Genomic DNA, 18134 nt, shown 5'->3' with positions numbered 1-18134 from the left:
AGCTACTATTTTTCACATGTTTTACCTGCTTCACAATTGCAACATGGGTTTCTTACCTTTGCCATTAAACTCTGATGTTTCTAAGCTGTTATGCAAAATGCCAAAAGATCAGTCTCTGGTTAACTCAAACTGCAATTAAGTTTTGTCTACCATTATAGGATAAGATCAGCATGACACACAGCTTCACAGAAGAAGAGAACAGGGGGGAGAAATATGCTGTGAAGGGGAAAAGCTGTGCTCATTAAAAGAATAAGGATCAGAAGTCAAAACTCATCAAGTTATTGGCAAAACAGATTGGTGTTATATACGTCTCTTTCCCCACCTTTCCATCCACATGACCATCTTCTCTTTAATGTGTTAAAACCCAAAAGATCAGTGAAGTCTAGGAAGGAGTATGGTTCAAGCTCAAAGCATACAGTAGCAATTGCCTTGTGATAAAAGAGCAGAGCTCCTTAAACAGAGAAGGTTTAGGCACTAAAACCATACTTGTCCTGGTGCTGCTATGACAAGATGAGAGTCACCCTACTGTACAAATATCTGCTTAGTATACGAACAACTGTTATTTAAAGTGGAGTCATAAGGCTCCTTTTAGGTCATTAACTAACTGAGAAACAGAGTAGGCGCTCTGTTGAATTATAATGAACTGTCTTGTGTGATGCAGTATATACAGAAATCCAAACAGAAAGAAAAGTAGTATTGAGCAAAATGTGCTTTCATCCATGTGGTGTTATAACTCATACTTAATCTCTCTGAGTGTTTACAGACTTTACAGTATGTGGAACTGAGCAACCTATGTAATAGCAGCATACTAATCTCTGCAGTTAAGTCTATTAGATTTGACTAGTGTAGGCCTTTCAACACAGGATAAACTAACATATGCACCCGTGTAATGTTTGTTCTATGAACTTAGTTACAATGCACTGCAGCAGCAATTTGAGGAAAAAAAAATGAACACAATTGCAAAAAAAAAAAATTAAAAAAAAAAAATCATCTGCCAATATGTTTATTGGCTTAAAGCAATTCGAAAGTAAGAAAAAAATTACCCAATGCAGAAATTTAGATTATTAAGTACACTACTGCTTATTTTTTATTTCAGAATGTATTTCAGAAAGTGATGGTCTGAGATACTAAATCAGACAAGAGTCTAACAAAGCTATTGGCAAATGGTTCAGGTATGGCATTAGAATTGCTGTTACACAGAGGCTAGAAGTTCTTGGCTCAGACACCAACATGTGAACATACGAGTTCAACACCACTTGAAATTGTAAGAGGCAATTATTTTCCTTCCATCCACTTCACTATACTTACACAGGGCTTAAAATGACCCAAAATCTCTTATTAGAAAGGAGGACTGGAATATCTATGTAATCTTCCTGCCTGACCATCTGCACATGCATAATGCCTTGGCTGTGAGAAATAACAAGGAACTAAAACAATCTTGTTTTTTTTCAGACATCATTGTCTCCGAAGAGTAGAACCTGACTTTTTGCTTTCAGTGAGCTCTAATGCAACTCGTATTGTGACTTCTCTTTTTCTGTACGTAGGTCTTGCCTTCATTTCCATCACTTTTTACATAAATTTTACATTAGGATAACGGTAGTTGTTTTAAAATAATAATAGAAAAAGTCTTAATGAAGGTACTTCAACAGTAATGGTGAGAGCCAAAAAAAAAAAAACAACCTCTAAAAACACCCTACCAGCATTGCTTGCTAAATATGTGCTTTGTAAGCATGAATGACTTGCTTCTATCCCTAGTATATCAGAGTGCAGCATTCACAACTCTTACAACTCATCAAGCCTGCCAGTGGTTAGAAAAGTCTGGGACACATTATCCCAATTTGTACTTTTTAGAGAAACAGTTATATTTCTGCTTATCATGAATAAGATGACAGTAATGTGACTTTCAACAGGAAATTAAATGCCTACCCACCAACAAGAGAGGCAACCTCCTTAAATTGTCCAGCACAGGATATAAGGCTAATGACACCATCATAAGAACAGCTTGGGTACTTCCATGTTTTTGTACTTCCAGAAATATACTGTTGCCAACAACTGCAAATAAACGGGGGGCTCCCTCCAGGTAATGCGGATGTTGAAGAAGAGCCTGTGAACAGGCACAGTAAGGGAAAATGTCTTTGAAAGGAATAACTTGCTTTTCCACCACTCAAAGCTGGACCTGCAGTAAGGTGGACGTGTACCCTCATTCTCATGCAGTACTGTGGCCAGATACCAGATGGGATGAAGGCTGGATTGGCCTTTTACTGGAGAGGTGGAAGAGCAAAGTTTAGACAGGCACAAGGACACCTTGCTGGAGTTTGATTTCCTTACAAATGTCACTTGGTTTTCTCTTCCTTCTGACTGTAGGGTGTTTTTGAACCACAGAATGTTATTCTGTGAAGGAAGGCAGACAAAATGATAGTAGCAGCAGGAGAAGATAAAGTATAGACCTAAGAACTAATTGCACAGCTTGACTTTCTAATTTGTTAGATTATATGAAAAACCTCCACAAATGGAACTACTGGCAGATTTTTCTCCCTCGTTTTTGAATAACATAAAATAGAGATGATCATGATCTAATTGTAGACAATTTGTTAGTCAAAAATTAGTTGAACAAATTGTTCTTTCTAGTATAGGAGATAAAGTTAAGACACACCCGCCCCAGGGAAGGTTATTCCTGAGATATTTATGACTGCAGGATACCTGAAAAGTACTAAAAATAAAATGGAAAAACAAGAACTTATAAAATCTCTCCTATGGAGTTAGATGAAACATGGTGCTTGAGCAATCTGGTCCAAGATTAAGTCAGTTTTGCTTTGAGTAGGAGTTTAGACAAGATGATCTCCAGAGGTCCTTCCAACCTAAATAGTCCCTGGGTTCTGTCAAATGCCCACATTAATAAGGTTGTGTCAGACTACTTCAAACCTAAAAATCTGTCTCAGGTCTAGCAGGAGAGATGGGCTCAGACTCTAGTGGAAGGAGCTGAAGTTCTCTTTGAGCACAACAGCCTACCTTCATCCTTAGGTGGCTTCATCAGGCCCAAGCCACCTTGGCCTCACTTTCCACCTAACCCCCTAACAGCCTGCAGTTTTATCTTGCTCCTATTTATTTGCAAGCACCAACGGGATGTGCAGCCCCTGAACAACCTGAACCATAATGTAACAGGATCCTGTGTGACAAATTAAGGCAGTCAGAATGAGGGCACAACTGGGAGCCCATCCTGCTTCTTCCTCATTTCCTTCTGACTCAAATGCATCCGCCTGAACACAACAGCACGTTTCCATCTGCTGAGGGAACCAGTCTCTTCTCCTGCCACCTTCCCTCTGCATACAGATGTGCTTGCATGTGGACTGCACACTCCAGAAGGCAGACACCGCTGGATCTTAATCTCTCTGAATTCCCTGATGGATTAATCCTCAAATCTCTAACTGTCCTTCTTAATGCTGCAGTAAGTAACACACATACTGGTTGCGCTGATTTACAGCTGAAATAAAAGTGAAAGACTTTCAAAATGAAACATATGAAAATCAATCTATGCTGCAGGAAAATGGGACACTAAAGCATTCTGGATTATTTTCTCTTACCACCTTTCACCCTGCTCAGTGCCTGATGAGGCAAAAATCACTGTCTGCAACAATAAAAATTGCAGGTACATGCATTACCCTCCACCTACCTGTAACCCTTCAATGGCCAGTTTGAGGATAGATGGTGTAAGCTTGGAGGCTTGCTTGAAGGAGAAGTTGCTCCAGTCTATAATTAGAATGAAGCCGTTTATCTGAAGCTCTTGATCTTCGATGAGCACTTCCAAGGACAGTAGGATAGCCCGAAGGATATCTATGAAGGAGTTCCTAATGCCAAAGCAGAAAAAAAAATTAAAAATCAGTGGTTGCAGTTATCTTCAAACCTCAAGATACTCAGTTTTGCTGTGGATGGAACATGAACAAGGGGCAGGGATTTATTCTGGTAGAATTCTTTTAAAAAGAAAGTTGCTTCAGAGGTGTCACTAAAGTGCTCCTGCTCCAAAACTCACATTACTCTGTTTGAGGTGTTAAGTCCTGCTCACTGGTGGATAGAATAAACCCTGAATTTTGATTCTTCTGGCATTGCTTACAATAGACTTTAGTTAAGCTACTTTGGGAAAATGTTACTCTGTGGTGAAGTGAAACACATTTAGCCTGTCACTTTAAATCCCTGCTCCTTTGGATATACGTTGCCATTTTTCTCCCTTCTTTTCTGCTTATTATAAAGAGGAAAATCACAAAATGAAATAAATGTGTACGATATTAATACAAACGGTATGGTTACAACTAGGCCCCCTGGCTTCCTGATTGAGTGGAGGGAATTATCCAAGGCTTTGCACAATGAAGTCTGACTGTTGCCTTACTTCAGTGAACCAAATGCAACATGGAAAATAGCTGCATCCACTCAAAATAGGAACTCTTTATTAATTAGCAACTACCAATAGGCTAGCTGCAAGGCTTCCCTCAGCTCTGGCAAAATAATTAGAAACCTTGGGGGCCCTGGAGGAGATAGCAAGTAACAGAGAAGAAAATGTAGAAATGTTTTCTTTAATGTGAAAGTCTGTACTGAGAAGTCTGGGCCTCTATCTAATTCTGTCTCATGCATTTTACAAAAGTGGGACTTAGATGCTTTAATAACTTATTCCATATTTGCCACCTTAGTAAGGTGAATCAGGCCATCTCATCAGCTGTCTTTCCCATTAAGTTGATCTACCAATAACAGATTATTTTAGAGAGCAACAAACAAGGAAAGATTCTGAAAGTACAGCTTCAACTTTTGTAAAATGAAGTTGTATTGTATTGTTGTTGCAGTCTGTTTTGCCTCTGCATAATCCTGAAATTTTTATGAGGCCTGAAGTCTATTACACCATGTTCTGCTTCAGAGATTTTAATTTAATCCTTTTCTGCCATTTTCTTTAATTTAAAACAAGTCGTCTAAGCCTAGAAGAGCGTTGTTTCAAATTCTGCCTGAGAGAAAAAACCTATGTGCAGTCAAAACAAACTGTTCTACAATCAAGACCTCTGCCCCTGAAAGGCCACAACACATGATAAATTTCTCTTAGAACTAAATGCTGAAATGTTTTCTTATTCTTTCTCTTTTCTCTCAGCAGGTTTTGAGTGGAAATGCACTTTCCTTCTCTAAAGACACAGTCCCTTGAAAAAGCCGTTTCTGCACTGTGCCTCTCTGCCTACATTAGAAGCTTCCCTGAAGTATAATTGCTGAGGCAACTTGCAAGACATAGGGCTTAATGATGTTTAACTTTGTTGCTGGTGGGTAACAAACTAACCCTCCCTCATTTGCAGTAACAGGGCAACCTTGACCTTTCCAAATCGTATGGGGAAGCTGTACTAAACAGACAAACAGAAGAAATACTTTCCTTAGCAATGTAAGGTGAAGGCACACCGATTGGATCAGCAACTGGCATTTATTTTCAGTCTAAATTTATTTCAAAAAAACTGTGATATGAATATACTGCCCACTGCCCAGGTGAAACGGGTCACTACTTTCAAGCAGCGACATGAAATTACTACATTTTCAGTGATGAAAAAAGCTATTGCACCCCTAGACCAGATCTACTTAATATATCCTACATTGATTTAACCCAGCATCCCTATTCAAGGGGATCAGCCTTCCACAAGAACTGTGCCATGGAAGGTCTGAGATGTGCAGTGTCTCCAAAAGTGTCCTCAGACACATGCCAGCCTTCTCTGCTCTCTGGTCAGTGTCAATACAGAATGGCGTCATCATTCATAGATGGGCTTTCTGGCTAGATTGAGAAAGACGGATTTAACCCCACATTTGCAAATCATAAAATTAACTGAAAACTTGTTATTACTGAAGGTGTGAAAATAAGGTTACATTATGATCAGAAAAGGTTTCATCCTTTATTTTTGGGAATAAGTTTTCTTAATAGAAGATGCAAACTCATATTATTGATCTTGCTACCTCCGGTGCTTTTAAAGGCTGTGTAATGATTCAGTAGGGCTGTATGGAAATGGTGTATATAAGGCATCTCCTATAATCACTGAAACTCTAAATTACAATTAAATATTACATTTCACTGAGCAAACCCTTCCTCTCAGACTCTGTCCTTAGGAATTCCAATCTTTGTTTAGGTGTCTATATAAACTACCAGGTTATCAAGCAATTTCTCACCTGTGCTTCCCATAGAAATTGTCTTGGAGATAAGGCACCCAGATTTTCTAGTGTGTAACTAATCTGTTTGTCCCCTGTCCAGATCCCTCCCCCCCTCTATGTATTTGCAGTTTTGAGACATGGTGTAGGAAATAACTCCAAGTGAACACAAAGACGTTTTTCAGACAAGTGCAAGGAGACATGTAAGCAGTGCACAAGTCCTCCAGGTGGGCTGTTTGCAGGCATGTTGTTTGTGAATGCAGGGTGTGGAGAGAAATCAGAGAGAGTGCCACTTGAGGCTGAAGCGCTCTGCTCCCTAATCTTGAGGCTTTGAGACAAATCATTCAGCTGTGTGACTGATTTGCATCCAAATAATTTTCTATGCATGAACACAGAACCACTTTCTATTAGGCCATCTCTTTTGTTCCTTTGCTTAATGTTCCCTGCCCTCCTCCAACTCCCGTCCACACCAGTTTAAACCCCTCACAAAGAAAAATGTGAAATAAATTACTATTATACAAAGGGAAATGTGTAAGATGCTGTAAGGATTCAGCATGGAGCCTACTGAAGTGAGCCACTAATGAGTTACAAAAGATTTGCACAAGGCCCAGAAACACAAAAAGGAGGAGGCAGAGTGCCTATCATCTGCCTTGGCTGAATGGAAAGGTACCACAAAAAACACTCTCCAAATATCCTTTGGAAAATGGAAAGTTAGCCTAACAGAAGCTAGTGCTAAGGAACAATAAGGTAAAACAAAAATGAAGACCGTTTAGCTGAGGGATTTGATGAGGAGATTAGCCAAAGGCATAACATGAAAATAAATAAGAAGAAATTACTTAATTATAAGAGGCGTAAGCAGGATGTGGGAGAATCAAAAGGCTCGGTGGAGTACCAGGGTGCAATGGGAACAATTTAAGGGGATAGAGACATTGCAGGGAAATTAAATTATCTATTTGCATGTCTCTGCCACCAGTCACTTTGAAGAGACACAAGGATAATAAAGGTGAGGGACTGTTGGAAAACAAGGGGTCAAATAAGATATGCTGCAAGAAAGTGATACATTTTGGAGAAGATTGCATCAGTAAAGGCTTTTGACACTGCTGTCTCTGAACAGTTAAGCACAGGCTCTGGTTTAGGCATGTTAGTGAATTGAATTATTCAGACAGTTCAAAGTGTGAATGTGCAGAAGTACTGGCAGCTGAAGCCATTAAGATTGTCTGGTAGTATCAAAAACAAGCTGTCACCAAAAATCCTAACTGTCCTGCAAGGCAGCAGGCTAACAAAGTTTGGACCAGTGTCATTATCTTGGCAGTTGCAGACCACTCAGTTTAACATCCCTGAGTTAGTATGTGGTAAGAGCCTCTCTTCTGTAATACTTAAAAGGTGGCTTAGTTAAATGCAAATGCAGATTAGAGGGATTTCTCTACTTGTTAAAAGACAGCTCAGGATACAAAATCAATTATTTTATCACCTTTTAAATGTAACAAAGAAGTGAACTTTAAATACCATCATATTTAACATAAGCTAACAAAAGACTGAGAAATATAAATATAGTTTCACTGAGTCTGTTTGAACACCTTAGACGGGAAGAGAGTACAGTACATCTCACTAAAAAGCTATGGCCAAGGCTGAATAACATTTAGCAAGCTGTAAACATGACATAGATACAAATCAGGTAGGAGACCACATCTTGCTTTTTCCCTCCTCACACAGTAAATCACCAACGGAGAGCAGAAACCCATGCTTAGCTTCTAGCAGGGGGAGAGCTGGCACTGCCTTATGAGGATTCCCACTGGGAGTAACGTGCAGAAGAAGCAGAAAGAAGAAGGATCAGAAAAACATGTTTAGGTTGCCCCAAATTATTTGAGCTATTCAAAGCTGAAGAAGCTGTAAGAAAAGGCTTAGAAAGGGAGATGTTAACAACAAGCAGATCGACACTGTTGAAGGAGCAAGAACCCAGGAAGGAACATTTTTAATTGCTCTCACACGCAGCCAAGGAACAGTGTTAATGGAAAAGCCCCTGGAATCCAGTCAGCATTGGGTTTTGAACACGTATTCATAAATAATTTATTTCAGCAGATTAAACTGTCTTTCCTACTCATGAAGTATTGATAAGAAAGCCCCAACTTCCAATAATGTGTTCTTAGAAAACATCTGGGGTTTTTTTAATGCATGTATTTATTTTAGAGATTCAAACCTCACCTCTGCTGAAAAAAGTATAGGAAATTACTAACTTACAGTCCTTGGGGATTCATGTCTTGATTCAAACTCAGGGTCATGAGTAGCCACTCTGCCTCTTGAGCATCACATCGTAATGGGAGTCAGTCCAACCACTGCAAGATCTGATCTCCACATTCTATGGTGAGGAAAGCCCCTCATATGAATGCCAAGCAATGCCAGGCACCCTTTGGCTGAAGAATAACCAGGAAGAATAACAGGAAAACAAAGAATTGTGAAAAAAAACATGGTGACTCACTTGATTCATCCTGCATCAGAGAAGATGAGCAGTCAAACAGGGGAGCTCACAGCTGACTCACACACTGAAAAGAGGTTGTTTGTCTCATCTGTCTGAGGTCTGAATAGTGCATATGTGCTCAGAAATTAGCAAGGCTTGTCTACGATTCACAGAGAAAATGGGTTGCATTCACAGCAAATGTTCACAACAAATATTTTGACCAGCCGTGGGTAACTTTCTTTGTAGAACAATTCAAAGCCATTTAAACTTGTTAGCTGCAAAAATATGAATAATTCACTAGCACGCAAACTGGATAAAGTCTTATACAACAACCTGAGTTTTCTTTCCTATTTTATAGGGTACCAACTCTTTCCTTGTCATGCTTAAGTTACAGATTTATTTTTTTTTTAAATTCCCTGTAGAAACAATATATGCAGATAAAACTCCTACTGAGTAAAACATAGGCTGCATTAAATCAATATCATAGCTCCAAATTATTCTTCTGTCACATCCAGTGTAGCTACATTTGGCTGTTCCAGTATGTCAGGTTCAGACAGGCATCACTCCTGTTTTGTAATGAAAAAACAGCAAGATTTTCTCTGCAGCATCTGTGCAAGTCTATAAATAGATTTCCAAAGTAACTTTACATCCAGGATAACAGAATGGTAGATAAGTGTACTGATTTTTTTTTATTTGGAAATAGTCCAACAGAGCACTGGATACAAATAATAAAACAGACTAAGCTGAGACCTGACTGTATTCAACAAGATCAGAAATCCACTGCTTAGCTTATAACTGAATGGAGTTCAGTCACCCACAGGTATCTGGCTGGCTTTGTATTCCTGCTTGGAGTGAGATGGAAGCCTCTGTCACTGCCAGTCGGGGAGAGATGTACCAGCCTGCAGAAAGAAACTACATTGGTTTATTCTTTTAACATGCAAAAATTGCCTCTCAGTGGCTTTCTTAAAGATACAAAAATATTCCTCATGTTATGTTTTTGCTTGAGGTTCTTCTATATATAAGTATTATGAGGTTTTTTGCTGTTACTTTCCACTTCAATTGAACTCCATAGCAACCAATAGTCCCTGAATTACACGCTTCGCATTCAAGTCTCTGTTAGGAATCTCCTCCTACATACACTCATTCATATTGTGGGCACCCTTATCAAATGAATACTTTGTCCCTGATATTAAATGTGCAAGAAGACTTTCTTATATGTAATTTAGCTGAAAAACAGGGACCTTCACAGCCCCTGTGCTTGGAGAGGGCAAGTGCAGGTGGAGGGTGATCTTTGGATCCCTGGTGGGACCAGCTTCCACCTGAGACCTACACAGGGGAGTGGGAAGATGACATCTGATCTTCCCTTTGCCTCAGCTCAGGGACACGTTACACCATCTAGCAGGGAATCAGTCCAAGATAAAGCTCCTGAGAGCTCAAATAATCCCTCCCTGAACTCTCCAGAAACTTGATCTCAAACGGAGCTGGCAATCAATTGCAACCTGGCCCAGCACAAGCCCATGAGACACATGAGGAGTCCCCTTGGGTGCAGCAGGGTGGCTAGCGTTGGGCTGAAGGTTCAGCTGGGCTCCATGCAGAGCCCTCAGCATCACACAAGGTGAAGCCTCCCAGGAACAGCATGCAGCTCTGCTTTGCAGCCTACTGCTGAAAGAAAAGGCCAGAACCAAATCTCAGGTGCAACATGACTGTTCCTCTAGCTGTGGATTTGTTTTATTCCTTCAGGAGGCAGTATTTCTGAGCTACACACTGATGGTTTTCTTCCCTTTTTAGTACCCAGAGAAATGTCATGCTTGCACACTGTGCAAATTTCTCTGTTGAGAAGGAATAAGTGACAATCACAAGCAGTGTGTTATGATAGTGCAGAAATTACTACAAGTCCTACAGTACAACCCCTAAATGCAATCAATAAATCAATATTACACAGCCACTGCAGTAATTTGCCCGGATAGTCTCAAATAAAATGTCCCATGAGAGGAGCATGGGGAAGATGGGCAAAGAGCACATTCCAGTATGAATATGGTCATGGAGTCTGTGGTGGTTTCAGGTTAGTGGTCTCCACTGTTAGTAATTTAGGACATGACATGTGGGAACAGACTGATGGTCACAGCTCAGGATACTGTTTAAGAGGTAGTTTTTAATCTATCATGATCTCACTGATACTGTTCCATCAAAGCACAGCTGTACTAATAATGAACAAAATGAATGCTGGTACATGAATGGCTTATGGTTAGCAGCATTAGGATTGATGACCTCTGTTGTTTTATTCTATTCTGTGTGATTGTATAGTCTTTTCTCATTCCCTCTTGGCAATGCAATCCATCCTTACATCACACTAAGCTATTTGCTCAATTTCTTGCATCATTGCATTCCATAAGTAAGTTTTTCATTACAGAAAGGGAAAGGATTTTCTTATGAACGTTACAAAGCTACTGTTTAATCACAGAAAGCAATTATACAGGTCCTTTGTTCTGTTATTAGAAGAAGGTACAAACGACATCACCAGTTCAGTCTCCCTGCTACCATGTTTTCTCTATATGATTCCACTATATCTCCTCTAGCTATAACTCTGCTGCATTTTCACCATCTTTCCATTTGAAACAACCCTGGACTTTTTGCTCCCTTCTGATGCAATTACCTCACTTGTTCAGAATGTTGATGAATTCCCTTTATTGCTCTTTTTCTTTTGGACAGTTTTATTTTTTTTACATCCCCTTCTCTTTCAAAGAATACAATGTAAAATTAATTCAGTATTCAAGGTGAATTTGGAATATTAGCATACATGAAAGAATATGTTATCTTTTCCTATTTATTCTCCATCTCACTTTTAATGCAGCCTAACATCTAATTAACTTTTCTGACCAACATTGCACAATAAGTACACTTCTTAATTGTGCTGTCCATAATGACCTGATGTTTTTCTTAAAAGGTTAAAAGTAATTGAAAATCCAGAAGAAACTGAATAGAGTTAAGAGAGGATAAAGGATCTGCATACAAGATGTGGCCACATATTAAAATCCAGCATGTTCTGGCAGTGCACTTCGACTTCTTTGCATAATAAATGCTGCTTTTCTAGGTCATTCTAGAGTTTTCCACAATTTTTGCTAATCTTCACTAACTTACACAACTTTCCATTTACTTTTTGTCACATCACTACTTATCTCACCTACTCTGCCAAAAGAATATTACTGCTGGGGATTGTGATAACATGGAAGGTACATTTGATTCTACAGGCTGAAAAAAAAATCACAACAAATCATAGGAAAACTGGAAAATCAGGTGAGGCCAGATGGTCAGGAGCAGATTGCATCAGGCTCAAGAAATCATGATCTATACAGCAGGAAGATCAGAACTAAGGCACTTATGGTGAAAAGCCGCAGTAAACTGAGACCATGAAGGTGACAGCTGTGCAGTATTATGTCCCTGACAAAAGTGTAACATGAAGAAGAAAATGAAAAATACAATATCCTAGTGGACTTTATTAAGTCAGTGTGACATCCTCCTTGGCTTGTGTGAAATGAATTTACACACAGAGGCAGACTGCTGCAGACCCTGCAGCAGTGGCATGACTGGAAATGGTTCCCATGAAGATGGTGGAAAATGGCCTGTGTATCTTCATTGGTAAGATCATCCTGTGGTAGTAATGTATATCTCCACATACAGACTTACAAAGTGGGTTTGGTATCACCAGATGGTATAATGGAGAACTAGAAAGACCATGTTTTACTTCTTTCAGGAGGAATGAAAGACAAAAGCAGAGAAGGTATGGGCAGTGAGCAGCAATGCCACCAAAGAAAGCAAAGAAACAATTTGCAAAGAAAGCAATCAGAAATATCACAGTCTCTAGACTCACAACTTCTCTCCAGCAAAAGTGGCATTTTAACTGCCAGAATATAGATAAAGATATAAAAATGATGATGCTTTTGAAAAGCTTGAAGAAGCTCATTGGTCCCTATGCTTGTCTGTTGGAGACCATATTAGGGTTTTGTTAGAACAACAAGAAGAGTCTGATGAAGACATGTGGGATGTCACTACCAGTTTTGCGTCTGGCTGAGATGGAGTTAATCTTCGCCACAGCAGTCCTCACAGTGCTGTGTTTTGTATCGGTAGCTAGAAAGGTGCTGGTAAAACAGCAGTGTTTTGGCTGCTGCTCAGCAGTGCTTGCACAGCATCAAGGCTGCCTCTCCAACGTTCCCCCTCTCCAACAGGCTGGGAGCGAGCAAGATCTTGGGAGGGGATGCAGTTGGGATAGCTCACCCAAAGTGACCAAAGGGATATCCCAAGCCACATGATGCCTGCTCAGCAATAAAAGCTAAAAAAAAGGAGGGGTGGGTGGACATTTGTCATTACGACATTTGTCTTCTGGAGCAACCATAATGCATATTGAAGCCCTACTTCCCAGAAAGTGGCTGGACGTTGCCTGCTGATGGGAAGCAGAAACAAAAATCTTTTGTTTTATTTTGCTTCCACATGTGACCTTTGCTTTCGCTTTATTAAACTGCCCTTATCTGTATTCACAAGTCTTTTCCATCTTATTTCCTTCCTCTCCCATCCTGCAGAGGAGGGGAGTAATAGGGTGGCTTTTGTGGGCACCTGGTATCCAGCCACGGTCAACCCACCATATCACCAAAGGCAAGTAGTCAAAGCTGAATCTCTCAGGGGTATTGGAAAAGAGGTTATCAAGATATGAGAAAAAGAAGTGGCAAAAAATAGAAATGCAAGTATATCTTAGTAAATACCTAAAATGGCTATTAAATTAGTCAAATAAGCATATGCCTGTGCTTCTGCTTGTACTTGAGTCTGGACAGTGAAAGTGATAGACGATAAAAAGACGTACAAAAGTGATGTCAATCATAAAAAAGGTTATGAATTATTTTAGTTGGAAACCTTCAGGGCCAATAAAAGACAAACATGAAAATATTCTAACCCTTTCTTACAAGCAAATGAAAAGATGTGTCAAGCATTATATATCAAAGAGGTTTCACACTGAAAAAATATGCAACTTTGATATAGCTGACAAGATGGAGGAACTTGACATTATTGATGTAGAAATGATCACTGGAGAACTCAAAACAGATGCTATTAAGATTCATAATATAAGATATGAAAATCAACTGCAGATCTCTTCAGCAACAATGATGAAGAAAATTTGCTGTAATGATTCAAATGAGCAGGGGAAAAGGACCAGGAAAAAAAAATGAACCTGTGTACGTTTATGAAATAGAGAAGACGGTTAAAAGCATATGTGATCATGATGCTGCCGGCCACAAAGAAACTGCTTTGCCCCGTTATGCTGAAAAGGATATGCCGTGCTCAAGAATGCTCAAGAAAAATAAGCATTTTTCACCCTATCCACTTCTGAGTGGATCATATTTCATGCAACATTGCTGAAGGAAGTGAAGAAATGAATAGCAACACCCATTCTCCCAAAGATAGCAGATTTTTTTCCCCAGAAATCCATTAGAAGTATATATGAGAGATATCTGTAGACTTTACGGAATCCTTAATGAGGAAAAAAAAAAAAATATATATATATATATATATAATCCAACCAACAATGAGGAGTCTGGTAAAATGTTACCAGTGGAATTAGATAAAGGTATGTCTTTGTACTCACATTTTCCAGGTTTGTCTCAGACTTCATTAGGTGTCAGACCTGTGTGGAAAACCACTGACAGAAGTTGCTTTGGGAGAGCCAGATTCCACTGACACATGACTCCTCAATATGTCAATCAACCAAAGACTGATAACCAATTTAATTTTATAAGTAGCTAGTAGTAAACAAAGGTATGGAAGGCACCATCAGTCAGAATCATACCACACTGTAAGAGAAACCTTGGGAATCAGGGTTGAATTTTCTTCTATAGGCAGTATGAATGACAACTACTTCTTTTATCACTTCAGAGAGTGAGGTGGTTGCTCCTCTCGAAGGGGAATTATTGAATACAGAAATTGAGTATCATCAGCTCTATACTATGAGTCATTGCTAGCCTTTTACTACGTGTATTTTTGTATGGATGACAGAAATGATCTGCCTAAAGGAAGACAAAAATATTTTTCTGTGGATTTTACTACTCCTTATGCAGAACAAGTTGGGTAAGAGGAGCCAAAACTGTTTGGATCCAGAGACAGCTACAACCACCTGATGCTTTTCAAGTGAGGAAGTGAGCTTTCCTCAGATAAACTGATTTGTTGTTGTTTGGTTTCTTCTTGTTGTCGTTATTTTTTTCCCCTGTGAAATAGTTTTCTGAGAGAACTGCAAGACAAAGGGAAAGGAGGTGAGGCCCAAAGGATTCTTTGTGACACAATAACTCAAGAGGAAATTCTTCCAAAGCAGCAACCCAAACAAATTAACGGGACCAGTCCATCCTATTTAGAAATACGATAGTGTTTCAACTGGCTTTCTCAAAACGGATGAAGTAATTATGGAACAAAAATACTAAAATGTAGGTTGCAAATTGAAAATTAGAAAAAGTCAGCGTTACAGTTGTTCTCAAAATGTCCCCTGTGCAGTATCAGTGGACAAAATAGGCTATAATAAACGTTTAAGTATGATTTCTTATGCAATAATCACCAAAGGAAAAATTAAACATATTTTTAATTGCAAGGCCAGTACTTCATAATTTTTGTGTACTTCATTTTCTGTGAATGCAGTGGCTCAGTACATCATTTTCCTATTTAAAAAACAAAACCAAAACAACAACAACCAAACCAAACCAAACCAAACAAAAAAAACCCAGGCAATCTACCTGAAGCATTTAATCAATGCTTTATTTATATTTCATTGACAGGATTTGAAACCCTAAATTTCTGTAATAAACTTTGCCTTTTAACTAAGATTAGTAATTTCATGATCTAGCAGCACTAAGGCTTTTTCCTGGATGGGATATATCTTCATTGTCATATTGACAGCAATGGTGTGTAACAACTGCTTAAGTTGAGATCCCAAAGAAGGCAGAAATAGGATTCTTGAGCCTTGTATTGAATACATAGTAATGGTGAAAGGAAGCCAGACTGCTTTCCTCCATTCCTCTGAAGCCAATACATTTTTTTACTACATGCCAGTTACCAATAGGGTACAGATTAGTGTTGCATGTGCAGTGTGGTCCTTGCCTTGGAATATTAATGTTATGTTATTATTTTGGCAGATCATCAGATTTTCTCAGGAACTGCCAGTTAAAAAACAATTGAAGTGGTTTATAAATTATTACAATTCAGTAGAGTTGAAAACTCTATTTCATGTGAATTGTGATGTTAGGAATTCTGAAAGAAAAGTTTCATGAATTTATTATCACACAAGTTATCAGCAACTTCCTAAATTACTCTAACCTCTCTACAGTAGAGTATGTGTGGATATTTAATCTCTGCCTTCTGGCAACCACTGTTTCAGGGTTTGTTGTTTCTGGGGGAAAGGGCTGCGTTTTTAGGTTTCCTAAAGAACTGAAAACTGTATATTGATGATATGATGATTTATATTCCTTTATTTCTGTTTGTATTGCTTTTTATTGTGTAGCTTATATAATTAATTAATTTATTTTCACACTAATAGTAATTCTCACATAGTCAATACAGAGAATTACTGAAGAAATTTGGTTAATTGAAGTTGCTACTCATTCAATTATAAATTATTGCTAATGGAGAAACATATGTAACAAGTAAGTACGGAAAATAACAGTCAAAATTTTTGTGCTTTTGAAATCAATGCGCAGTGACATCCTGCCAGACCCCACATTGTTATCTGAAGGAGGCAGGTCTGGAACCATTTAGCTGGAACAACCAGGATCTTTACTCCAAACACGAGCAGTACTGATCACTTCAATGAAGATAGAGGCAGCAGGGAAGCCCTGTCTGTCAAAAGTCAGCAAAAAAAGAGGCAGAAAAAGGATCAGCAGACATCACCACAGTAAGTGTAGTTACAAGGTCTTGAGAAAAATGCCAGAAGGAAAACTTCAGTATGTGAAGGTCTTGAACAAATAAATCATGCCTTGTTTTTTACTTCCTCATGTTGTTGCATGCAGTCATTAATAGAAGCTTGTTCACAACGAAACACCTGATGTTTTCATCTATTCCCTAGCATAAAAAAAAAAACCACAAAACTTTATAAAAGCAGAAAGTCATAGTTAATTTTCCTTGAGATCTAATTGGTTTGATGTTAAGAAAGTAAGGGGTTGGGTGTTTTAATTAACATATTATACTTTACTGGAATAACTGCACCTTGAAGTATTTTTTTAAATTAGCAAAGATTATTTTTCAGGACATGGCACTGAAGATGTTTGCACTATAACAGGGAAGATACGGCCTTTGAAAGATTTAATACATAAAAGCTGTAGTTTGGTATACTGGGATGGCTTGTTAAAGTTGCAGTTTGTTAATACTACATTGGGTATCCTTGTTTTTCCTCTGTTTTTTTCCTCACAGTTCAGAGTGTATTAAAAGCAGATAATTAGGTAGTGAGAGTCCATTCCTATAGATCTAAGCACAGTCTTACAACATTTTTTGCTACAGTAGAATTCATTTGCTTAAAAGCAAATACTTCTCTTTATTCCAGCCAATGCTTTGACTTCACAAAACTGTTACTAAGAAGGCCTTCTGGCAATACCAGAAAAAAACTAGAAGTGATAAAGTCTTTGCAAAACAAATCCCAATACTTTGTATTTAGTTTCACTCCACAAAACCACACGAAAAGCAGAGTTCTTCCAGTCTCTCGGTGTTGCTTTTTTTCTGTGATCTGCCAGAACTCTTCATGTTTCCATTCCTTTGCATTCAGTTGACTTAACTTTGTTAATATTTTGCAATGTTAGTATTAATCAACAGTGCTTCACAGTCAAGTAAATGCACAGGTTTCATTTCTGCATGAGAAGTATATTAAGCCATAAGGTACTTAAGCAAATATTTAAAGTGTATCGATAGTCTTATTACTGGATTTTGTATCCATAGTTGAATCTGTTGGGGTTGCTTATGTGCAGGTGAGTATATGTGTTACTGAATCAGAGGTTGTCTAAAAAATTTTGTCTTCTTGCTCTTTGGAAACGTGTGAACCCTTTAATATGTCAGCTTTGGAAAGAATTAGATAAGGAAGTGCCCTGACTTCAGCCATGTGATCTTCTAACTCATAGTTTCATGAAAGTTGGAAAACAGACTTTTAGTTCACCTATTCTGACCTGGTCATGTGCAGTAGTTCTATCAAGGGTCCCACAACATGACCGAAGGCAGGAATTAGCCCATTTTTCACTCCAGAAATAAGAAACTACATGATATAGTGCAGCACTGGAAGACCAAGGCACAGTGGGGTCATGTGTGAGCAGGACACTGATTAATACCTTCCTCCCCTCTGCCTGGCCAGGGTACTTCACCTCTACTCTGCCACTTCCCTAATCCCAACCACAGCCTCTCCTGAGAGGATACAGCTGCTTGAGGTCCTGAGCTACAAGTCACACCTGTTCTTGACGCTGGGGACTTCTTCCAGCATAACTATTTCCACTTTTTTCTTTTGCTTTGCTTCCTATTACAC

The 18134-nt window shown here is 38.8% G+C and overlaps 1 protein-coding gene across 3 annotated transcripts in view; it reads right to left on the bottom strand.

Annotated features, from left to right (window-relative positions):
* CLVS1 (clavesin 1) overlaps positions 1-18134 on the bottom strand; it is a 105240-nt gene that overhangs the window by 63781 nt on the left and 23325 nt on the right. For all 3 annotated transcript variants that reach the window (XM_065053648.1, XM_065053647.1, XM_065053646.1), the window contains one exon: positions 3671-3845. In XM_065053648.1, coding sequence (XP_064909720.1) covers positions 3671-3845 — 175 coding nt within the window. The remainder of the gene's footprint in view (positions 1-3670; positions 3846-18134) is intronic.

Source organism: Columba livia, chromosome 2 (genome assembly GCF_036013475.1).
Source record: "Columba livia isolate bColLiv1 breed racing homer chromosome 2, bColLiv1.pat.W.v2, whole genome shotgun sequence".
Classification (NCBI taxonomy): domain Eukaryota; kingdom Metazoa; phylum Chordata; class Aves; order Columbiformes; family Columbidae; genus Columba; species Columba livia.
This window is presented reverse-complemented; position numbering and strand designations above follow the sequence as displayed.